We start from the raw sequence: 27056 nt of genomic DNA on the forward strand, positions 1-27056 counted from the left end.
TGTTTGTTTTCCAAAACATTTCCTTCACAACTTAAATAGACGGAGCCCCGCTTAGCGGGGCTCCTATTTCTGGGCGGTTTGCCCTTCGGGCATCTGAAGCTACCTAACGAACCTAACCTACTTACCTACCTACGCTTTTTTCTTTAAAGTGTAATGTTTTCATGTTTTGTGTGTGTGTCTCACTAAATCAATAGGTAGGTAGGTTAGGTTCGTCAGGTAGCTTCAGATGCCCGAAGGTCAAACCGCTCAGAAATAGGAGCCCTGCGAAGCGGGGCTCCGTCTAGTTAAGTTGCGAAGGAAATGTTTTTTTAAAAGAAGCAGTCCGACGAACTCCAGATTTTATGGACACCCCAGCGTTTGTCATAGTTTATTGTTGTTATGTCAGGCAGCGCCACGAGTGTTAAAAATGAGAACTAAAAACTGTCAAAGCGGCGGCTAATGACTCGCTGTATTACATTACGGCTAGCCGTGTTGAAGAACGTATGGCGCCGAATACATTCCGGCGGATTCTCATTCAGCCGCATTCAATCCGGCTAATCGTTGAACCGCCGCATTTCAAAACGCCCCTGTTTTTGAAAACGGCTAGCCGTAATGTAATACGGCGGATTATACGATCCGACTGCGACATATATACAATTATAAAAAACTTAAATACTAAAAAATCATTTTCGTGACGCAATAAATAATAATAATTAATAATAAAGTGTCAAAAGGGCCTCTACGTGTTGGCTTCGGCTCCGCGCACGCCTCCCAAAGGTCCGGAACACCATTGTTCCGTGATGGGAAAGACATATTAATAATAGGTATATACCTATACTAGGTCATTTTGTACATATTTTACCATGGGACTAAAGGATACTGTTTGTATAGTTTATAATAATACCCACAACACAAGCCTTCTTGAGCTTATCGTGGGGCTTAGTCAATTTGTGTATAAATATCCTTTAATATATTTTTTTCTTTTTTTAATAATTATAATAGACTCAAAGACGGTTGATTGATTGATTGGTTGATTGATCTCGATATCAAGGAACAATACCTGATCCGACTTTTTTTTAGGGTTGAACGTCAGTTTATCCCATTTCTACCATTCTAATAGGTGGCCAAAATCGTACGTGGTGCCTGCAATACGGCCATATCTCATAATTTATATATTTTTTTTAAAAGTATCCATTAAAACTTTTGGTGGATATTGCAGGCACCATACGTATATACGACATGGAAACTGATAGTATCTAGCTGTGTGCAAAACTTAACAAGGCATCCAGAATATACTGTCCCGTTGAGCTCTACGCTTGCTCCAAGCCACAATGTTGTCAGCAGTCAAGCTGGCGTGAGTTTTATTCATGGTATCAATATTTCACGAGGTACCTAGTACCTCTCCGTGAGCGAGATGTTCACATTCGTCAAGAGGCGATACTGGATCTTTACCCGATTTACACCATCGTACTGGCTTGTATCGAAGATGGGGACTATCTCGGTCGCTTTAACAATCTTTTATACGTCAATATACGTTAGTGTAAAGGGGCCCACCAGTTCGCCGGACGATATCAGCCTGTCCGTTGTTCGTTGCTGTCAAATTTTGCGTTTAACTGCCAGGCTGATGTCTTCCGGCGAACTGGTATATAATCAGTGCGCCCCTTAAGAAAACCAAACTTAATTAAGTAATAGGTAGGTATGTAACAGAGTAACTATTTATTTTTATTAGTTACGTCAACCTTTTATAATTACTTTATTTCATTTATATTATTTGCGTATAAGGAGTAGGTTTTATACTGCGCCGTAAACACATATTATAATTTTTATTCAACATGCGACTTTTATGCGTACTCAAAAAATATTTGTCTACATTTAACGAGAGTGGTTTAATTATGAGCTTGTAAAATTAATGATGCGGTTTATATTCAGTCATAAAAAAATAAGGGGACAAAAAGTTTAAATGTCGTAAAGCGGGCTGTTAACACAAGAATTTATTAAGCAATTTCTATTTATAATAAAACTTGGGGTATTTCTTGCGACATTAGCATTTAACCCTTTATACGCCAAGATACCCCTCCCCCTTCCCTCCTTGATACATATAAGATACCCCTCCCCCCTTCCCTCCTTGATACATATACACCCCCTCCCCCTCACTTGTGTCCTTTGGACGCCAAGAGCTGCTAAAGTCATTGCATCGTAGAGTAGTAAAACTTGTGACGTACGGTCTCAATGCTTTAAAACAAGGTTTATATTGGTTCGCTTACGTCTTTTTCTTGCTTGGAGGATATAACCAAACGGAGTAGCCATTAACAGACGTTTTCCTCTGTCGAAACTCTATGACCAATGGTCATACACATTGTATGTATATTTAATTTCCAAAAGTTAAATTAAAACTTAGTAAACATCATGGCTTCACCACCATAAACGACATAATTTCATAGGAATTTTGGCTTTTGTGGTTGCCACATTAACCCACAGTAACAGCTACCTACGAAAGGTATCCTATCGAGCTATTTAGCTCAATATTTTAGCCCAAAAGCTTGACGGCCTTTCCAACATTATTAAAGCGGTGCGGAAGAACGAAATTTAATCCCTATAATTTGTCAACATCGGGTCTCAATGTCAAAGCGATATAATAATAATGTAGCGTAAGGGCCGTCCTTTTATTCCCCTTTCAACCGCCATTGCCAAGGTCATGATTCTCTAAGATCAATTCATCACGCTTAATTCCTTGCCATCCCGGCATTGAGGACAAGTAAATAGTAAAGATTGTTAATCTCCATTGAAAGTTGCGAGTCATACACAGGTATGTTAATTGATGTGTCTATGGAAAGTTTCCAAAATTACAAAATGTTTCACATTGAAAAATCCACAAAAAACAAACACGAGAGGATGTTTTCAAAATACAAACTTCCTTTTGTATTTCTAAAGTTTCCATGAACTATTACAACTTCTTAGAAATTTTCAGCAACTTGCACGTTAGCTATGCCTGAACGTTGTGTGTACAGTCACCCGCAATAATATGTTATTCTTCGGAGGCCACAAAAATATGTCACACGCTCTTATGGCTCTACAAATAAGATCGTGTCAGATATTTTTGCGGCCTTCGGTGTGTAACATATTATTGCAGGTGACTACGACATCGCTTCCCATACCGCGCGAGCTATGGCGTTTCAGTATAATTAATAGTCATAGCAGAACTACAGTGTTTGAGATAAAAATTCTGTTTTTATATACTGTCTCCACCGCCATCTTAGCCGTGACGTCACCGCTGGCACGCCTCCAGCCCTGCGGCCTTGCCACCAGTTCATGCGTTCTCGCATATCCATGCTTTATAAAAACAATTTGCATACAAATGCTGAATGATCGCACTAGACAGATAGTGAATCTACTCTGCGAATCTGCGCGATTATCAACCGTACGGCGCTGTGATATGATCGAAATTCATAGTATAGAATGTAATGTTTTGTTCTGTTTATGCTTTTATTTGAATTTCGTTGTGGTAGAACATTGGAAAATTGCTACTGCATTTGATAGTATAGGCGGTACGCGTTGGAATGTTTTGTTGCTATTTTATGTTCTTTCGAGATATTAAAATCATATTAAAATGAATAAAATAAGTAAAAGCTATAGCAGCCCAGTGGTAAACTGTTGGAGTTACGTACCAAATGCTCTACATGATTCCTTATGCACAGATACCAAGAAAAATGCGTCAGACCTAATCAGATATGACACCAATTTTTTTTAACTACCTGTAATTTCAATTCCAATGTTGGTGGTTTAAAATACAATGTCGATTAACGGGAGCATTGGAAAAACAAGTATTTGTACATTAAATCGCCAATTACTTACACTCATAAGTCAGTATTAGGTCTAAACTGCAATGCTAGCGTTAATTGGTATTTTTGTACTATGTATATGTATGTTTTTTTTAAAGACCGGTACAATTAAAACCTACTTTTCTATAAATGTCGGAGTACTATGCCCGTAACTGATATAGAACCTATAATGTAGTAAATAAAGGTAGTGGACCCCGCAGTAATTCCTCAGCCAGAAAAAACTTTACAGTATGATAAAGTATCAATAAATAAAAAGTATTGTATAAATTTCCAAAGAATAATAATAATAGAATTAAAGTAAATACCTAAAGTTTTAAATCGTTAATATCTTTTTACGGAAAAATGCTCCGTTCAAACTTTCTTCACCAGACATATTCATGTAACGTATTGCAACAATATATGAAATATCAAAAAAATATCCCAGCAGAAATACCAGTATTAATAAAATAAAATTTTTTGGCGTGTCTTGGACCGGAAAATTGCTCAGTCTAATTTTTTCACTGGAATGCCATTTTATTGCCGTTTTATACCTACAAAATGAAAATCTAAAAATTTTCCACTCTCAGTTTTTAATAGTTCTATAATGCATACATTTCGATACGCATTTTTTTTGGATTTTTTTACCCACTGCGCCAAATTATATTCTAAGATCATATAAGAAGAAAAAAATGACAGAGCAATTTTCCGATGAAAATGAGCGTCAAAAAAATGAAGTATCATAAAAAAATATTCTCATGTTTGACAAAACTTTTAGATTTTTTTCTAGTATCACATACTGATACAAATAACTTATTTTGTAAAATAATTTTGGACTGAGGAATTACTCGGTTAAATATATATCAGATTTGTGTTTTTACCTAACTTAGGAGTGTTTTTTTTTGGATATTTATAATGTTAGTCTCGGCTCATACTATACAATAACCAAGCTAAATTTCATCGACTGAGAAATTAATGCATGGGTCTCCATACAACAACTTGCTTCATTTACTACACTACTAATTGTATAACTCCGGCCGGCCTACAACCTACAAGTACTGAAAACGTATTCGAATAGCGAATGACATGACGATTAAGGTCAGAAGGATATATATTATATTACCGAAGCGAAAAGGAAGTCAAAGAACGATGTTTTCGGAGTTGGACCTTTTTACTAAGATGTCATATTTGAAGCTAACTATTGTATATATTCAAGTTGGACCAGATTATTCAGAATAGTCAGTGAGGCAGTGTAGGTTGATGTATGATATCGTTTGTTCAAGAAAGCATTTTTATATTTATCTGTTTTAGGATGATATATTGGTGGTAATTAGGTAGGTACTATATATTGCAGGTACTGGACTAGTCTAAAAAAATATATTTAAATTATATGAAATCTTTCAAGCAATTCTTGTATATTTATATATTTTGGGGATCTCGGAAACGGCTCTAACGATTTCGATGAAATTTGCTATACGGGGGTTTTCGGGGACGAAAAATCGATCTAGCCAGGTTTTGTCTCATATATTTGTAAAATCAGGCTAGGACGGGTATGTATTATAAATACATAAGCTTTTCCTTTTAAATCATCCCATCGCAACATATTATGTGTTATATTTATCCGACTCTTCTCTCGTATAGATAATCTTTCTAACAACATTCAGATAACATGTTGTTACTTGGTTCTTTATTGTTACTCTGTGTATAACGAGAGTTCTTTTAACATAACATAATACTTACATATTCATACTTATTATGCTAATAGGATTTTCTAAACCCCAAGTTAGATTACCTCGATAAAGAAAATATCCATACTAATTATGATGGTATATCTGCGAAGGTTCTACAAGTTTCCGTATTTATTCAGATTATACTCTTTTATTTACTAGCTTATGCAAATTTTATGGAAGCTCATCACATTACTTTAATCTGCATTTTACAAAGTCGGAACAATGCAACGGGCCATTTAACATAAATTAAGATAAAGATAGCAATAATATTATAACCGCAGGTAACAGAGTTAGACCAAGAAAAGTCTGCAGAGATTTTGACAGCATACGCGGTGCAGTGTTATTTGAAACGTCAAACTTCTATGAAATTATGACGTAATAAAACTTGCACTGCGTGTGCTGTCAAAATCTCTGCAGACTTTTCTTGGTCTGACTTTACAAGTAACTGCGAATGACACAGAAAGCATAAAACTTCTCAACGATATGCCTCGTGATTTATTTGACAGTAGTCGAAGCATATATTTATAGATATTGCACTAAATAGAAACGAGTGGAGGAAGAGGGGGGAGGCCTTTGCCCATCAGTGGGACACAGTGGGCTCTGAATAATAAAAATAATAATAAGCCGACGCATACCCGCTTTAACGTCGGATAAAGCAGAGCTGAGCCGTGTCACGGGACTGACAAAAATACCGCGACGACCAAATGTTACGATTCGAGGGGAGAACGGCCTCCAATGGGCGAAGAAAACTGACGTAAGTTTAACACTTACGAGTGCGAAAGAAATTGCCGGTTGCGAAAAACAAAGTCCGACTTAACTAAATAGAAATAAGGTTGAATTCTGGCTAGTAATGTCAAAGTTAAGTGCAATCATAATGTTGCTATATTTTATGGTGTGAAAATTGTTGTAGAGAAGAGAGCAATAACGTAAATGAGGCAGTGATTTGACTAAACAACTAAATAATGTTTCGCGCAGTATGGTTTTAGGTGGAGGGTGATGTGATTATGTCACTTTATTTTCTGAGGTTTACTTTAAATTTGCAATCTGGTCTTGATTACATTTTCCTTTATGATCGCGCTTTTATTCTTGCTTTTATTGCGTGTTAGTTTGCTTCGTTGTCGTCATTTTCTAGATTATGTTATACTCTTTACAAAGGCTGTCATCGTTGTCAGGGTAAGTTAGTGTAATTTAGAGTCTAATAAGATACGTGATTTTATTTCGGGCGTAAGTAAAGAATATTATTTGATATTACATACGTCGTTATATATTAACAGTACCTACCGATAGTGGTATAAATTATCAGTTATACCTAAGCTGGATTGATATAAATATTCCTCAAAATGACATCGTTATACACATTTGGGCAATTATATAAAATAGCTTTTACCATCATTTCGCAAAGCAGTGTAAATGTTCCTGTATTAATAATAAAATATGTCATTTCACTTAAAAGTTTCTTCAAGAGAAACTTCTCCGAACGAGACGCTTTACTTTTACGATACTTCGAAAGATCAAGTCGTAAAATGAACGACGGAATCGGAGCACATTTCATTCCGATTCCTGGTTTTGGTTTCTACAAACCCACTAAGTTTCATTGGTAAATTTTACTCTCCGCTGGAAGAAAATAAAATTTCTCTCAGAGCGAAGTTACTGTTGTCGAATCGGATTTCATGCGGTGGTTTACGGCTATTGAGCGGGAAGAGAAAATAGTTTTTTCAAGTTTAGTGTCCTTTTCAGCGAGCTGAAGTTTCTAATGTAATAAAGTTAGTGATGTAATTTATCCCTCGAAACGAAATTATTTCCATGATGTTTATATTGTAAAAAAATACGAGGTGTCGGAAGCCGGTGTTGCTCGAAGGTTATAGACAAATTGACAGTGTCGTAGGTTTAACGCTTTTTATGTATCCATTTGAATATCAAAATTAATCAAAACTGTCCATAAGTGGGAGATATTTATTCTCTAAGGCAGTATTTGTTGATTCTATTAAGTATGTTAATTTGTTTATGTAGTTAAATTACCTTTTATCATTTTATAGTACTTATTGTGCCTCAAATTTCAGAATACTGGATTCACTCATATCGCATGCTCATTCAGTGTTCAATTCACTAACTTATATAATTTTCCACAACAATGCACTTGAAACTTATATTCCCAATTGGGATTAGCTCCGTATCAGCGGCATGGGTTCAGTCAACGATTTAAACCCAATCTGGCCAGTTGACAGGCGTGTATAATGGACGGTAGTTCTCATGTTCCTGTAGTATATTGAATTACCAACAGTACGCCAATTGTAAAAAGAGAAAAATCGCTGACGAGATTAACGTTGTCGATGCAGGTATACTTGAATTTATAGATGAAATACCACGCTGATTTGTTAAGCGAATCATCTAAGTCAATTATTGTCGGTAACAATCTGTGGCATCATCGCCAGTATACCTACATCCCACTGCTGGTCGTATCCATCCTCTCAGGTTTCCCCTCTATCAGGGTTGATCTTTTGGTCCCCACGCATTCCGTAATATCAGACTTGCACGCCTTAGAGCTGTTCCCCACTGACGTCCAGTTTTTTGCGCAAACAGAATCCTCGTGTGAAAGTTACTATATTAGCACATATACTATTAAAACGGGATCCTGCAAAAAACCGTACCCGCAAAAAACTAGACGTCGGTGGGAAACAGCTCTTACCGCTTAGCTACCAGTATTTTTCAATCAACAATCTGTGTACTGTCGTTGATTGGTTTCGTTTTGGCTTTCGGCCATATGCCTGAATGCGGTTGCCGCAGAAATGTTCTCTTTCACAGTTTACTGTATCGTGTCATGTGTTGAGCGTATTACGATGTAAAGTTAACATTTATTTTTCATGGGTTCGTTGATAGATCTTTGGAAATAGGTCACTATGTTACTGGATGAATATGTTTTCCTGACTTTGATGTTCAATCTTATTTAGTTAACAACTTTAATAGTTATAACGACGTACAGTCAGCAGCAGAAGCTGCTAAGCGGGCGAGGTGTTCAAAATGATCTTGACGCAACTTTATTGTTAAGAGAATAAGAGCGTGTCAAGGTAATTTTGAACACCTTGCATGCTTAGCAACTTCTGCTGCTGACTGTACAAAGTATGTAATACAAATTATACAAATAATATATAGTTAACAACTTTAAGCATTTTAAAAAACATGGTGATGATTATTATAAAAGATATAATTATGACATACACAGGAAACAAGCGCTAGATTTTTACCTTGAAGATTTTTAGGAGAATTTCGTAATTCCGTTTAACTCTGCACTAACTTTTCAGGTAAGTTTGGGTTTCTGATGTTTCTAAATTAAATATCTCTCACTTGAAAATAGAAACACTCAGAATACTTAGAATAGTTCGCATGGAGGCCTGCGCTCTGCGGTCGCCACTGACAGAGTCCGATTGCAGTACGGCCCCTTACTATTCTTGACTCACTATCTAAAAGGGATTATATTCCACCACAAGACTAAGGTTTTAGAATCCTTATTAAACCGTCTGAACTCTATAGTATTGCAAAATTTTGTACTGCTGTTAACGAGAGATAGTTCGTTCGTTGTGTGCGCTATAAGGATTAACTTTGATAACACGGCGGCCCAGGGTCTTAATTAGGATTGGCTTGAACTATCAACGCTCAACACCAATATTATAAGAGCCTAAATTACACGTTGCGTAAGAAATGCTATTTAGGTTTTTCTTTAAGGGTATAATTTAAGTTAAGATTTACTTTATTATCGTTTATTTACATTAACCGTGAGCTAAAATTTCATGTGGCTCTTTACTCATCTCTCCAACTATAATATATCAATAAGCTGACAGTCCATTTCCAACTGCTGCTGCACTACCGTTGCAACGTTACTGGTGCGACATTACTGCAGCGGCAACAGCGACGGCGACTGCTGCAGTCGGAGCAGTGCTTGTCAATGTCAAGTTATGAATAGGTAATGTCGGTGTATGAAATTGAAAGAAAAAAAATTGTATGTGTATGAGGACGAAGAATGTTTTCGTGTATTAACAAATTGTATTTTGTTACAGGATGAACGGTTTAACCACGACATCGACCAGCAAACAGGGTACAAGACGAGATCGTTACTATGCATGCCTATCAAGGACATCAATGGAGAAGTTATTGGGGTCGCTCAGGTTAGTATAGGGCGAAAATGTAAACTAAGATAATATTATATACAATATAAGAACAGAAGTGCTCTTCACAAAGATATACCTACTTAATACCTATTCTTCGTAAACACGGACACTACCTACCAACAAAGCAAAGTTGGCAATTTTCTAAAATTGTGTAATTAGATTAAAAGTTTGGTTATTTTAATAAGTAAATTAAGCTTGATAAACATATTGCTATAATGTGATCACAAAACAGACGGGACGAAAAAATGAGGCTCGGTAAAAGATGAAATTAAAAAAGTTCCCCACGCCCTTATCGTAATAAGATTAAATATTCCAAAGTTATTTGCGAATGCCCCTTAAAATGTTAGCAGAAGTTGGAATTATTTCGTAGCTTCAGCCTGTTGCCGGTGGCCGAAAAAAAAAATTTAGGGGAAATGAAATCTTACATCAAGCGTAAATAACTGACGTCATCTCGACCGATTGCTTTTCAGGCCATGACAATTTTAAGGAGTAATTTGCGTGAAGGCCTAACTCAATCGGAATGCCGATTTATTTGGCAGTTCTTTGTTCTTAACACGATGTTTTGTCATTTTCAATGACTATTTATTTTAAATTCAATTACAGTTTTGAGGTTATTTATGACAAGATTTCTTGTTATTGCTCATTAACAATACAAAAAAAAAAAACAAATCGATAGCTTCAGTAGTTCTCGAGATATTTAGCAATGTGACAGACGGACGGACGGACAGAGTCGCACCTTAAGGGATCCTTTTGGTACGAAACCCTAATGACTAGGTTTTATTCAGAGTTACCTATCTTATTCTTAGAAACACGTTTATAACTTCTGGAATAAATAATTTGTCCCAGCAGCAGAGTTATTCTAATATTCACTCACTGAGTAAAAAATGTATTCACAGAGAGAAAGGTTAATTAGAAAAGTTGGAGCAGGCCTAAAGTCTGTCTGATAAATGTTAAATTTTGTTCATTCATTTTGGCAATGTTGAGTGACTTCTATTCTCTAACTAACTCAACACTTAGTACATATTTAACGTGATTAACATGCGAGTGCATAGCATGGTGAACGTGTAGAATTATGTACTACGGTACGTAGTATAAAGTACGTACGTAGTATATTATAATATTATAAATATTTTTTCCTGCTCTGAACTAGATTTAATACTTGTGGAAGTCATAAGCAACCTTTTTTGTCTCTCTCTACTCTCTATATACCTTGAACAATACCTCTATATATCTTGTTTGTATTCGGTATACCGATACCGAAATTGTTCAAGATAAAACCTTGAATAGTTAATGCTAAAGGTGTAAAAACATAGAAAAAGATGTTCTAGTTGTCCTCTCTGTATCGTATGATATATATTTTATAATCTCGATCTATTTTAATTTATGCTAGTTATTTATATTTTGCATTTATGTTAAATTATTATATATTGTACGCGTTGTAATCTTTTCAAAAATAAACAGTATCCGTTTCCTCCAGGTGATAAACAAACAGAACGACGGCCCGTTCACAGCGAACGACGAGAAGGTGTTCGCGTCGTACCTCCAGTTCTGCGGCATCGGGCTGCGGAACGCGCAACTGTACGAGCGATCGCAGCTGGAGGTGAAGCGCAACCAGGTAAGGGTCTCCCTACGAACACAACTATCTACTCTCTCACACAGTCCATCGCTGCACGGATAGCATGGTCCCGTTTCGTCCAGGTGATAAACAAACAGAACGACGGCCCGTTCACAGTGAACGACGACAAGGTGTTCGCGTCGTAACTCCAGTTCTTCGGCATCGGGCTTCGGAACGCGCAGCTGTACGAGCGGTCGCAGCTCGAGGTGAAGCGCAACCAGGTAAGGTCCTAGCCCAACTATCTACTCTCTCACACAGTCCATCGCTGCACGGATAGCATGGTCCCGTTTCCTCCAGGTGATAAACAAACAGAATGACGGCCCGTTCACAGTGAACGACGAGAAGGTGTTCGCGTCGTAACTCCAGTTCTGCAGCATCGGGCTGCGGAACGCGCAGCTGTACGAGCGGTCGCAGCTCGAGGTGAAGCGCAACCAGGTAAGGTTCTAGCACAACTATCTACTCTCTCACACAGTCCATCGCTGCACGGATAGCATGGTCGCGTTTCCTCCAGGTGATAAACAAGCAGAACGACGGCCCGTTCACAGCGAACGACGAGAAGAATTCTCGCATCGTCCGATGGCTTGCAGTTACTCTTTTAACATTTCAAATATTTTTTGTGCTCTCCTTTCTATCATCATATATTTATACAATACAAAGCCGTCCGTGGAATCAATTTACTTAGTAAGCTTTTAAGAGTTGTCTCAACACAAGAGAAAAGACAAGAGAAGAAGGGAAACCTAGAATTACTTATCTCAGCCAAATAAAACATAATGCGTCGTATGAGGAAATTAAAAGACTGGCACAAGAAAGAAATGATTGGAGATTACTCCACCGACAAGAGCAAAGGTCTTAAGTTATGATGATGATGATCAACACAAATGTTGTATTATTTTTGACCAGGTGCTGCTCGACCTGGCCCGCATGGTATTCGAGGAGCAGAGCACCATCGAGCACATGGTGCTGAGGATACTTACGCACACGCAGAGCCTCATAAGGTGTCAACGAGTACAGGTAAGAGTCCATCATTTGATTGCAGCAGTAGATTTCTTGCGTTGGGATGAGAAGACTGCACGACTGCCGTGCAGTCTTCTATCTGTAACCAGGGATCGAAACCGGTTTTTTTTTATTACTTCTATACCCTTCTCGATTTTTAATAGGCTACTTTTCTACTATTCAAATCAGCTTCTATTTTAGAACTGTCAAAACGATGTGCTAATATAGAATTTATATGAAAACGAGTATAGTGACGTCACGGTCAACTCACCTACTTTTTATATTTCAATCCGATTTATGAAATAGAAATTGTGTTTACAAATAACTGCTATCTATGTGTTTCTAATAATTATCTGGTGCTTTATTTCGTGCACAGTGTGAAATAATTTATTTTAAATAGAGGAAACATCCCAATTATAATATTTATTTTTACTAGCCTTCGTCAATGAAATGAATGGTTTAAAAGCCCAGAAATATCGTAAACAGCGAATAAACCAAATTAAAATCCGGTTAATTATATGAAAGTTTTACCGGTTTCCGACCCCCGCTTTCCACCAACTCTAATGGGACTTTATACATCCAGTTTTCAAGTTTCAAAATAGACATAAAATTGACTAACAGGTGAAACATTTTCACGGGGTAAATTTTTCCATACTATGCCTGGTCTGTAATTAGTAGCAGTACCCGGCCCTGGGCCAGACCTTTTTTCCTGAATGAAAACAATCCCATGTAGCCTTGCGAAATAAAAAGCTTGTACACATAATTAAATAAAAACGGATTTGCGTATTTGAGATACGGATTCCGTTCCGCGTTATAAAAGCAAACAGCTTTTTGCTGCTCTTTTTAAGGTGTTTGAAATGTAGTAATTCAACAGTGGAACGCTTTTTGCTATTGGTACGAGTAGGTATATGTATCTTTCGGCGTCAGTGGAAGCCATGAACTGTACAGGTACTTACACGGAAATTTCCACTTGAATTAAATAAATTTTACTTCAAACTGTTATCATCGAACTATTAGAGGAACGAGACTCAATCGTGTGCACTTACGTTCGTGGTCACATTCTGGTTGAAATTTCGATGTTTTCTGATTTCACTTGCTTCACGTAGTTTTCTGCTGTAGTGAGGACGTTCCGTTCAGAGAACTTTGGGATTGTGGAGCTCAATCCAGTGGTTTAGTCCCATTGACGTATTATATCTATGGACTGGCCTTACGGGCACTAAAAATGGTACTAGTTCAGCGGTGTGACTCACCAATTCGAGCCAATCGCGCAGCCTAACGCAGCTAGTTGCGACCAATCGCGCGCGTGATGCGAACTCATCAACCAATCGCGTGCGTGATGCGAACTCATCAACCAATCGCGTTGTAGCGGTGTCATACCGCTGTACTGGCCCCATTCTTATTGCCCGTAAGGCCAGTCCTGAGATTTTATACGTCAATGTTTGGTCCTGACTTTAGTAAATGTCCGGCTATCGCAGACTTATTTATTTGACGATTTTTGACAGAATGAGGGACAGGGGATTTCGTCTTCATGGAATCCAGTGATTAGCAAATGTAAGCGTAAAATAACATCCAGACACAAACCATCGGATGTCGTGAGTGCTGTGTGTAGGCAAAGATACAACCCTAGCGTACTAGCGAATAATCATGATCGAGTGAGTGCGGGTAGTTCGCAAAACCCGCGCAGCTAGAAGATTTGATACAATTCCTCGCCAGTCTGCCTGTGACCACGAACGTAATGTCACGTTGTTCGAAAGGTCAGGGTAATAAAAGTATGTGCACGCGAATAAGTCCCGTTTTAGTTTTAAAATTACGAGTGAAAATCGTGATAGTTTAAATCAACCTATTGCAGGAATATTTTCTTGTACTCGAAAAAACTTAATACGTACCACCACTTTTTTATTAAAAATTATGAAAGTAGCTCTGCCTATGATTAATTACTAATAATTCGGTCCGATTCTATTCTTGTACAAAATGTTATATGTTTTACCTAATAAACTACCTACACAGTAGATAATTAATCTAGTTTTCGATTTAATTTATAGTTATTTACAATTATTGTAACCTTAACCCGAGTGTGCATTTTGCAAAAATAACTGAACCGAAAATTTTTTGATGCAAAATCGCTCTGTGTAACCTAAATTCAGAAGTCCCTCCCCAGAAGTCGGTACCCGGATTAGGTTACGCCGTAACTCTCCCCTGTCCTTGACATTCTTGACGCAAACATATTCTTTTCGGTATTTGAATTAGCATAAACATTATTCTTCCCACACGTTTTATGCACACGCTCATTTGGAACGTCGACGCCATCCGTGGATTTAAAAATGTAATCTCGCTTTAACCCCGGTTGGTGAGGTTGCCATTGCCAAGATATAACATTCTAAAGTGCAGACAGGATTCCTTATATTTTTACTACCAGTTAAGATTTTGTAAATACTGGCATTGCGGAGTAATACAGTTGGCGTGTGTGTCTAAAAACACATAAATTAATTTATCTGGCCAAGAAATACCCCCAGAATCTCCAAAAATCAATCCTCATCAGCATTCGTGTTCATTATCAGTCCTTTATCAACAAATCGCTGGCTCAATATTACAAAGTTCTATTTTACATTTTCAAGATAGTTGAAATTCGACTTAATGTCACTATGACAATGTTCAAATTTCAGTTCGATAAAAGTGAAACAGAATCCTGTAATATAGGGCCAGCGAAATGTTAACATTTTTAGGGTTCCGTACCCAAAGGGTAAAACGGGACCCTATTACTAAGACTTCGCTGTCCGTCCGTCCGTCCGTCCGTCCGTCTGTCACCAGGCTGTATCTCACGAACCGTGATAGTTAGACAGTTGAAATTTTCACAGATGATGTATTTCTGTTGCCGCTATAACAACAAATACTAAAAACAGAATAAAATAAAGATTTAAATGGGGCTCCCATACAACAAACGTGAGTTTTGACCAAAGTTAAGCAACGTCGGGAGTGGTCAGTACTTGGATGGGTGACCGTTTTTTTTTTTTTGCTTTTTTTTTGTTTTTTTTTTTTATATGGTACGGAACCCTTCGTGCGCGAGTCCGACTCGCACTTGCCCGATTTTTGTAAACGGGCTGCATTAAGCCTGACAAGCGATATTTTGTTATATAAAAGCAATAAATATTACAGTCAGATTGGACACAGGATTTTTTATGGGTCACGTGCATGAAAGGAATGCGGAAAAATATGTATACCTGACAAGTTTTAGTGATACAAAATAAAGAATCGTACAAATCGAAACAGACGCATTATTATTGCACCTATTTAATATTTTTAATGCCAATGATCCAGGTACATGGTCAATATGTTTCTTATCGTAATAAAATAGACTCTTGATACCAGAGGCTCCGTATCGACGACCGCGAATTAAATATTGTTGAATGAACACGGCACATTTTCTTATATATGTATGTTTGGATTGCTAAACATTTCAGAACAGTAGAACGTTAATTAAAACGTACATTTTCGTTGAAAGCGTTAAGGGGAATATTTAAATACAGAGAGAATGCTTATTTATGTATTACGGGTACACATTCCATTTCACATTTGTGGATGTCGCGGTACCATTAGCGGGGCGGTGGTTTAGAGGCGGGAAAATCGTTCCGATGTCTTAAAATCACCGTGACTTATAATAGAACCGACAACGACATACGTACGTTGAAGCCAGTATAACAATATTTTTTTTACTTTCCGTGACGTATTGTTTCTCCGTATCACAGAGATACCTCTAAGATTGACGGAATTACGTGCCTAAACGAAATAGAAATCGGTATTTGGTGTGAAATCATCAGAAACCCATGAAGTATCTAGAACCAAGACGTGAAAGTAATTTTGTAGAGTTTTCAAATTCTTACGTGACGAGTCACAGTTCTTTTTGTTGGCGGATCACTGTGATTTTTTCATTGTGACGTCCATCCTTCATCACCCTCTTTTTCGTTCTCGTAGTTACCACAATACGTTTGTTTTCGAAACGCCGTTGTCGGTGTAATTAATTCAACTATCAAAGGAATGTGGCTTATTCCACTTTTGTCTCCGTGTACCCGGGGTGCGAATGGATATTAAATATCTTATTATGTTTCCGCGTAACGCTCAAAATAACTGCCTCTGAATGGAATGTAATGTTATTTCGCAGCGACATTTGCTATAGGTATACAGATTTTTAATAATTTCAAAAGGTATTGGAGACTATGCTAATATATGTGACGCACGCACCCCTTATTATTTTTATGATTACATTTAATTTGTTTTTAGGGTTCCGTACCCAAAGGGTAAAACGGGACCCTATTACTAAGACTTCGCTGTCCGTCCGTCCGTCCATCCGTCCGTCCGTCCGTCCGTCCGTCTGTCTGTCACCAGGCTGTATCTCACGAACCGTGATAGCTAGACAGTTGAAATTTTCACAGATGATGTATTTCTGTTGCCGCTATAACAACAAATACTAAAAACAGAATAAAATAAAGATTTAAATGGGGCTCCCATACAACAAACGTGATTTTTGACCAAAGTTAAGCAACGTCGGGAGTGGTCAGTACTTGGATGGGTGACCGTTTTTTTTTTGCTTTTTTTTTCGTTTTTTTTTTGTATTATGGAACGGAACCCTTCGTGCGCGAGTCCGACTCGCACTTGCCCGGTTTTTTGTAATAGTAACAATGTTTGGGAGTAATTCTAAACAAAAGACGAATATATATTATGAAAGCAAAACATTATTTCAAAAATTATTGTTTAAACATACACTAACAAAATTATTAATTTTAAATCAGTCGGTACTAAGTAAATAGTTAACTATGGCCGATTGTGCATTGGGCCGATCGATATTTAAGTCTTAGGATTCGCGGTTAACATTAAAACCATGTTATATCTACATATGTCATATAACAGCTAAACCTTAAACGTCTTGAGAAATTAAAGTCTCTCCGGTTTCCTCTGTAGAATATTACTCGATCCCGGCGGATCCCGACTCAAAGGCATAGAAATGAATTTCTCTTGTGGATCGAAATTGAAACCTATATCGAGAGTCCCAAATACCTAGACCGCATTTATTTCGTTTTGTATACAAATCGTAGTTTGATTTTGTTAAGTAAAGTTAAACTTTCTCCTGGACTGATGCATTTTTATGTTTTCCGTGGGATATCGTGATGTACGATGTACTCGTCTGCCGGTGATTCACACTGCGAGCATGGAGACATTTAGAAAGCGTTTCGCGATATGAAATGTAACTTGTGAATGATGATATTTATATACATAATAATATTAATAATCAACGAACCAATGTAGAAAAAACATAAATATCGTTCTGGTTGCTATTTAGTTGACATAGCTTTAAATATTTGAGGTAAGAAATTTATTTTAATAACTTTCTAAGCAAACATGGAGATATCTCTCTAGTAAATGTTTGAATACTTGAAAGCGCTTACATACTACCCTTAGAAATTACTACGTTGCAAACTATCACACATGGTAAATTGATCTCTTTAGTTATCCTCCAGAATTTCATCCGCTGTTGGTATGGAATTTGCACGTTTACCAGGTCAAACATTTTCGATACTTTTCTTATTCGCCGGGTACAATGCGCTTTTGTGCAAGCTATTTTGATATAGTGGCTCATAATGTAACAAAGTTACAAAACAAGAGGGAGAGTTTAGTACAGTATTCAACTCTTTGTTGTGTATTTTACAGACTGCCGTATTCGAACTTCAAGATATTCACAAGAGACGACACATACTAGATCCATTCTAGATACGTTATAGTTTAGATATCAACTAGTTCTCTTTTGCAGCGCAATTCGGGCAACCAATGTCACTTTTACGTTAGATAGAGTAAGATATCTATTAGATGTGAATTGGATCTCTAAGTCATATCCTGTGGAAATCGTTCAAGATTATCTCCAAAATCGCGCAAATGTCAAATTTGACAGGTTAGATCTTAAACATATCGTTATCGTATCTTGGTGATGTCTAAAAGATATCTAATAGATGTCTATTTCAAAATCCGAATCGGGACCAGAGTCTCAAAAAAGGTCGAAAATACAACGCGTTTATATGCGCATATCCATATCATATGTAGTACCCCTGGTAGGTACAAAATTTAAAACTAATTACAGTTTTTAACCATGTAAATTATATTTGCATTTGGTCCTGAATAATTAACAATGTAGTACATCTCGCTCGCTTGCCATTTAACGCGAATTTAGAGCCGCCATAAAAGAAAAAATCACCAACTGTCAAGATGACACTTCATATATTTTGCGCGCGCCTCACGCATCTGTCGCATACTGTTAGTAAATTAAGTTTTATGGAGTATTACTAGTTTTTCCCATGCAATTATACCTAAAAAAGACGATATGCAGTGCAATGTGTACATGGAAAGTGAAATTTGCAAATATCGCATCAGCACAATGTACAGCGTTGTACATCTTTACGGATGATTTAATCAGCATTGGTGTTCAGCATAGTAAACAAAAGTAGTCTTCATTTTCAAAATTTTTGCAACTATAAGGTGCTAAAAGTGTTCCCGTGGGGAAACTTGGAGGTCTAATACAATAGTCGTGTACTTAACCTCACTTTATTATAGAGTACCTATACAAAGTTTTTGCCAAGTTTTTATACATACTCGTGTGACGAGTTTGTCTATGTCCGTGGGACATTGTTGGAGATGTTGGCTTAAAGATATTCACATGTCGAGTGTCGACATATTGTGCTTCATTCTATAGAGAAGATAGACATAGGTCCGTGGGACATGGTTTGAAAATATTCATATGTCGCGTGGCGACATTGTGCTTCGTTCGTGGAATGAAGGTCAGATCTTTTTCAACTCACTTTAACTATAATATAATGCTTATTGCATAGCAACATTGTTTGAAATATTAGCTTGAAAATATTCACATGTCGCGTGGTGACATTGTGCTTCGTTCGTGGAACGATGGTCAGATCTTTTTCAACTCACTTTAACTATAATATAATGCTTATTGCATGCAAAAAGCCTATCGTCCGTGGGACGAGCAAGAGAATCTACTATTTGATAATAAAATGGATTACATGTGAATTATGTGAAAAACATGTCATCCGTGGGATGATAATTTGTGAATCGTTTTGTATTATAAAAATAAATAAAAAATGACATTAGCACACTAGCATTAGCACAGTCATGGACGTGGTCCTGTTTCATGTACATACTATAACATAAATAACACAAGCATATTCTAATATAGACAGTGATATTCTGTCATTAACAAGCCCGCTAGCGGCATTAAACATTATTGTATGCTAATTAAGTATCTACTTACTGTTTACAAATAATAACAATATTCTGGATGCTGTTGGAAAAATGTCTCTGGATTAATGTCTATGCTAAGCATTTATAATATGTGCTGAACCCTTTTAAGGCTTAAGAATGGCCTACCATTTTTATTCTGTAACCTGCACTAATACAATAAAATAAATAAGTGACTTGGCAGTGTATATCACACACATATACTAGTGTACAAAAGAATGGTATTTAACAGCCTTTATAAGGACTAGATCCAAACCACTGCCTTATTGTGAAAGGTCATATCCCGGGGTTAATGGCTTATACCTTTTTCACTAACATTTACAAGTTTACTATAGCTTTAGCTTGTTTCATAATATCATATTGTGTGAATACAGTTTGGTAAATTGCCATACAAATTTACTAATAAATTCTAATATCATAAGGAGACATCATAACATAACCCTTCAAGGGCTACTAATTTATTTTAGCCACCCTCATATAAAAATATAAATGAAAATGTCACAATTATAACGTGAACAAAACTATGAAATGTCCCCGGATAGCTCAGTCAGTTCAGTCAGTTGAGCAATGGAATTTTAAGTTCTCGAAGCCCTATTTGGTGAACAAGTGAAAACGATCAAACAAGACATATTTTCTATTTACTTCAGAAAAATTTATTATATATTGAATTAAGTCGAGAGTTTATTACTACTTTCAAATGTAAGATAATGAACAGTATGTTGTATAAAATACAAGACTGTAGGTGAACAAGGATACAATACCAAAACTATGCATATGAAATCTTAATCAGTCCATTGGATGGATATTTAATATCAATTAAATTATAGCACAATGCTTCAAACTCATTTATTTATCAAACTTTCAGGCCTTTATAAGACAGTGGTAACATTTATTTATTTTTTGGAACCCTTTTACAAAATGATAGGGTTCAGTTTAGCACAAGCTCATGCCCATTAAAGGGCAGACTTGAATACATTTGTGATAAGAAAGAAGAAATAGTTAGGTTGGTAGGTAATATAATAAGATATAAGTAGGTAGGTAGGTAGATAATTAGTTAGGTTTATAGGTAAGTATGTAATAGTTATATTACATTTCCCAACTTTTGAACATTAGTGTCCCCATTACCTTGTTGTATTTGTTTTTTAAAGGGTCAAGAGAAAGCTTTATCTACCAAATTTCTATAGCAGAATCCTTGAGATTTTAAAACAGTAACGGTCTTAGCTAACTTTAAGGCCAAAACATAAAATGAAATAATATTATTACTTAGGTATTTATTTATATCTGTGTTTGAATGTTTGATACCTCTTGGTACTGTAAAATTACTTTGAACGGTTGGGGGGCTAATGATAATGGGTCAGGTCCATCAGAGACAATTATCGATAGTAGAGCTGAAATGAGAGAAGGATTGGATTCCGAAAGTAAAATTATGCTTTATGCCCATTTTATGCCATAATGAGCAATAGATATTTTTCTTTTATCTCTAATGATCTAAGTAATCAATTATAATTGTATAAATAATCAGTAGTGGATTGAAACAATTTCACAAGTATAATAAAATTTACAACAGATCATTTTGTTGCATTTATATGCTTTTCTTTATACTCTCTGTACGAATATGATCAGTAAAGACCCAACAGAAAGTGGATAGATAGGGACACCTTTCAGCAGTCTTACGACTGTCCAAGCTGATCTATGAAGATATTTTCACTTAACAGAACATTCGAGACAAACTGTCTATCTATAATAGCTCATAAGCTCATAACTATGTTATGTAAATAGTCATATTCTGTTTTTCTTAGTACCTATTTAGAATTCTCGAGGTGTATGCACATGTTGTAAGTGATTTGTGGTTTTTATTATGGGATAGTGCACGAAACGTCACAGACCGATCCACATACATATGTGTGGTTATAATTTCACACAGTCCCTAAATAAATGTTTTACATTATTTGACCTAATTACATGTTGTTTTGGTTTAAATTGCTTATTTTGTTAGATTCTGTAGTGGTTGAGAAATACTAGAACAAATAATTGAAAGAATGATACCCAACAGGATCCTCTTTTTATATAAGTACTTACCTCTAGACATTTATAATAAATAAATAAAATATTACCTATGCATATGTCCAGCAGTGGACGTCCTCTGGCTGATATGATCATGATGAAATAAAATATTAAAATATAATACAAAGTGAAACTTGTTGTAGCTAGGAAAGCAATTTATTATATTTTGAGTGTAGGCTATATAAATGGTAATACCCCTTTTAGCATAGTTAGGAAGTGACTACTTAGTTAGCTTAGTTAAGTGGTTACTTAACAACTTTTTAAATAAGGATACTTAAATCCCTTCCAACATAAACTATCTAGTGTTAAGTCACCATGTAGTAACAAATTTACTATATTTAGTTGAAACAACTCCAAACATGTCTCAAGATACTCCAACCGGGGAAAGAAGAGTTGTATTCGGATTTTAGAATATGGACATGAAATAAATTACGCTTAATTGCATGCACGAGAAGCAATGCGAATCTATTTAATTTTGAGGATGTATGACACGAATAATAAATCAACTTGAGATTTTGAAACTAAGATTACAGGCTAGATACTTCTTATTTCAACAAATAGTACAATTCTTTTTATGTTTATTTAGAATAGCAATACTCTTTGAAGACCTGAGATAAAGAAATATAGACTATTCAGACACATTTGTTTATGAATAAATAAATAAAAGGAAGGAAATTAAATACGTACTTATTGGAATAAACGAATACAATATTAGAGAAAAATATGGCATCATAATATCTTAAAACCTTGTCTTACGTATCTTAGACAAGTAACAAGAAAGTATAAGGTAAATAGTAACAATTCACATGTCTTCCTTTTTTTATGGAGGCTTTATATTTATAAACCATAATATAGGTACATTACTTAGATGCTACTTAGTACTAAAAGAGGGAGTAATAATATTTCTATATTTTCTTTACATAATGGAATTATCACATTGGTTAAGGTAAAGATCATAAGGGCAGGTCTCACCAGTGAATATAATGTTTTATAACGAAGGGATGCTCCAGATAACTAGTCTGCTACTTTTGTTAGATATTTATTAGGTATCTTTACATGTTCAAAATTTTGTACACAGTAAATCTCTGATTCTCAAAGTATTTACTTACCTATTAAAATAGCATGATAAGTTCAGACTCTAATTTTATTGTTGATAATTCTCATATTATAGGAGGGAGAATTTGAAACATTGATCTACTTTAAGATTTCTCATGGCAACTTATGTTTAGTTTACCTTTGCTGATATATGTATAGAGATAGGTATCCATGATAGATATATAAAATATATATACATTCTTGCCAAAAATACAAGTGCTTGTTTTTTGGGTAGTTTTTTGAGATATTTGGTTTTGACAAATTATTTAATTCTCTTCTCTAAACATCTACATTGTTAATTATTCAGGACCAAATGCAAATATAATGATAGGATTAAACGAACTTACCTGAAGTGAAGTTCAATCCTGATTATATGAAGCATTTGGTCCTGAATAAGGGGTACCCCCACCCTCCTCGAGTAACCATGAATTCATGGTTACTTCCCAATCAGTGTATGTATGCTCTAAACTATATGAAGTGTCATCTTGACAGTTGGTGATTTTTTCTTTTATGGCGGCTCTAAATTCGCGTTAAATGGCAAGCGAGCGAGATGTACTACATTGTTAATTATTCAGGACCAAATGCTTCATATAATCAGGATTGAACTTCACTTCAGGTAAGTTCGTTTAATCCTATCATTATTTTTCAAATTAATCCTTAAAATTCCAAACGCCGAAATTGCGTTAGTTTACTTATTATGAGTGTTAAAAATAATACCCAAAACAACACTAGTCATTGAATACGTATACACGTACGTAGTGTCTTCCTCTTCAGCTAATTTACCATGCTGTGTGGCGTCTACTTGGCTTATCTTTATGAATTATCACCAAACCTCTCATTGGCTATGACGGACGCAGTCTTATAGAGCAGGCGCCTTCTATCGCATAATATGTATGCTGCAACTGACAATAGAAGAGGTGTAGTGAACAATTCGTAATCCTTTGTCGTCGTATTTGTCATGCTATTTTTTTGTACTGAGACTGACTGAAATAGCATAACACGTTCGTGCGTTTCCGTGAAAATACGATGGCAAAGGTTATTTATTCACTACATCTGTAGATAGATTTTACTGTCGTAAGTGGCATATATGTAAACGTTACAACTAAAGTTCTTTTTGATTAGAGAAAGTTGAGTAGAGTAACATTTAAAAATTTCCCGTTGAATACCGTAACAAGTCTTAGTATTAAAAAAAAACCATCAAAAATAAATTTACTAAATATTACGACACGAAACATTACAGCTGAAATGCTTCGGAAAAAATATTTGGCATAAAACATAAAACTCCCAACTTCATTCATCATCGATAACGAGTTATCTCGGCGTAAGCGGGAAGTGGAGAAGTATCGTACGTCTTGATCATTGACATAGATATTTATGGACTGGCCTTACGGGCACTAAAAATGGTACTAGTTCAGCGGTGTTACTCACGAATTCCAGCCAATCGTACAGTCTAACGCAACTAACTAGTTGCGACCAATACCGCGCGTGATGCGAACTCATCAACCAATCGCGCGCGTGATGAGAACTCATCAATCAATCGCGTTGTAGCGGTGTCACACCTCTGTACTGGCTCTTGCCATGCCTCATTATTATTGCCCGTAAAGCCAGTCCCTAGATATCTATGTCAATGGTCTTGATCATTTGCCAGCTATCGGTCCGGCGCGACTTTGGGAAAATGCCGACAGAGAAAAACTGGGATAATTCATCTTAAATCCAGTTCATGGAATTTAACCGCCTTTGAATAAAATTTAACTAGGGATCGGTTGGTGGTGCGGTGGATTCGTTGTTATTTATGTACCTACTTATGTGGTTCTGATGATTGATTGATGAATTGAAGTTCAAGTCATGTATTTCGCATAAAAATGTACTAAGTACTTATATAATCATAATGATGTGGATGCTCTAAAAATTATATTGCCCTATGTTGTCTTCTGGACTACTCTTAGTAATAAGATGTATGTACTTAACAATTAACAAGGCAATTAGCTAAGTCTACCCATCTATGTTTAAAGGAGTTCTCTCTGTCAACAAAGTGTCCTGCAGTTTGGCAGAAGAAAAAAACCGGACAAGTGCGAGTCGGACTCGCCCATCGAGGGTTCCGTACTTTTTAGTATTTGTTGTTACAGGGGCAACAGAAATACATCATCTGTGAAAATTTCAACTGCCTAGCTATCACGGTTCATGAGATACAGCCTGGTGACAGACGGACGGACGGACGGACAGACGGACGGACAGCGGACTCTTAGTAATAGGGTCCCGTTTTTACCCTTTGGGTACGGAACCCTAAAAATTTAGAAACAGGGTTTATTTATTTATTTCGCCTGAATACATTTTTTTTATTATTCCTGAATGTCTGGCGCCTGGATATTAGAATCAATAGACATTTGTAGGTATATCTGCAATATCTGCATATCAACTTTACCCTTATCTAGTTAATAGTGTGCTTATATATACCATTTGATTTTATTTTATAAAATATATTATTCACCTATTCGGCACCTATTGGATTAATGGTTGAATAAAGGCAAAAGAAGTTTAATTAGGTATCTAACAATACATAATGGCCCAAAAATATTTTTCTTACTTTTTAAATGTCATTACAAATTAAAACACAATAATTTAAAATAAACAAAACGTATGTACTCAAAATAGGTAAATAAAATGTATTCTCCTTTAACTTTGATACACAAACAATATACCGCAGTAGCGAATTTTGCAACTTATTTTTCGGCCTACATGAATTAGATTAAGTTAAACCTTAGTGAATAATTAGTTACATAAACAACTACCTTTTTTTAACTCTCGGCATTGTAATACCTACGACATGCGAAGTCTAATAACACAGTCACCTAATTAGTCCTTAATAAACAATTAAGACTCAGGTAGCCAAATTAATGTGTAAAGGGCCGGAGGTGCTAAAAGGGCGCCGTAAGCTCAAATAACAATGGAAAACGATCGGCTTTAGCGCGACCCGACACCCTTGGGATGCTCTCAACAGCCTCCGGCCACATTTTAGTTATCTTGCGAAAACATGTCCTTATACCTTCTAATGCTGCGCCTTGGGGGTTACAGATTGGGGCTGAATTACGAAATGAGCGAATAATTGGATAGAAAACTTGGGGACCTACCACGAACCACGTTCGACTTGTTGCCTGTCTGTCGCACTTGTAAATTCGTACATAAGTGTGACAGGGCAACACGTCGAACGTGGTACGCGGTAGGCCCTCTGTTTGTGTGTATTGCTCGCTAGCGCTAATGCGGTATATAATAAAATCATTAACTGGTCTTGGCATGACAGTTTTGTATTTGGTGAATTTGTTATATATGCAGACTCTATAGGTTAATTATTGCATGAAAATTTAACTCGATCAAGAGCACCCTAAACCGGCGAGCGTGTATGAGGAATGTTATGAAAGTGAAGGAAGCGAAAGAGGTATGTCAGGATCGTAGCAAGTGGAAATCCGTGGTCTCTGCCTACCCCTCCGGGAAATAGGCGTGATTATATGTATGTAACTATGTATGTATGTAAATTTAACTCGTTGTATTTAAATTTGCGATGTATCATCATTCATACGCATTTGCTATAGGTATATGCTAATCGGCAACTATAGCTATTCCCTACTTTATGACAGCAAGACGATAGAGCAAATTGAGTTTTTTATTTACATTATATATGAGTAGTCGCAGAAAGCAAGCCCTGAATTTAAGATTCATGGCGTTTAATGAGAAAATGTTTGTTTTTTAGGGTTACCTTGAGAGCTTTTTTCCTTCCATTAGTGGTATCAGCGGTTATTAGTATTTTATATAAGCTACAAATATAATGACCACCAAAAAATACATTGGTACCCTAAATAAAAAAATCATGCTTACCAAAAAAAATTACTGAACACCAAAAAAATAAGGCCTTAAAATACAAAAGTACCACCATTTTAATTACGACTGCACTTCAAATTGTATTCAAATACCAAATATATTGAATGATCACCAAAAATCATTAATGATCACCAAATCTTGAAGACCAAATTAATGCGATATTTTCACCTAAATAAACCACTATGATTACCAAAAAATTTATACATATTACCAAATAAAGTAAACTGATGCCAACATTACTAGCCCCTCCCGCTCAACCCCCCGTACCCCGCACCGCATACCTACCTTACCTAATCTACTTTCCTAGTAGCATTTCGTTATGCTACTAGAAAAGTAAGTCAAACTGCTATCAGTTAAGTGGGTTAGGTTAGCACTGCGACCCTTACAGAAACGAAATGGTACTAGAAAAGTAGGTTAGGTTTGAACTGCGACCTTT

At 36.2% G+C, this 27056-nt stretch overlaps 1 protein-coding gene across 9 annotated transcripts in view; it reads left to right on the forward strand.

Annotated features, from left to right (window-relative positions):
* The window catches only part of LOC134797521 (dual 3',5'-cyclic-AMP and -GMP phosphodiesterase 11-like), a 251840-nt gene that overhangs the window by 195393 nt on the left and 29391 nt on the right, over positions 1-27056 (forward strand). For all 9 annotated transcript variants that reach the window (XM_063769772.1, XM_063769774.1, XM_063769773.1 and 6 more), the window contains exons 8-10: positions 9577-9684; positions 11165-11302; positions 12203-12313. In XM_063769772.1, coding sequence (XP_063625842.1) covers positions 9577-9684; positions 11165-11302; positions 12203-12313 — 357 coding nt within the window. The remainder of the gene's footprint in view (positions 1-9576; positions 9685-11164; positions 11303-12202; positions 12314-27056) is intronic.

This window comes from Cydia splendana, chromosome 15 (assembly GCF_910591565.1).
Source record: "Cydia splendana chromosome 15, ilCydSple1.2, whole genome shotgun sequence".
NCBI lineage: Eukaryota > Metazoa > Arthropoda > Insecta > Lepidoptera > Tortricidae > Cydia > Cydia splendana.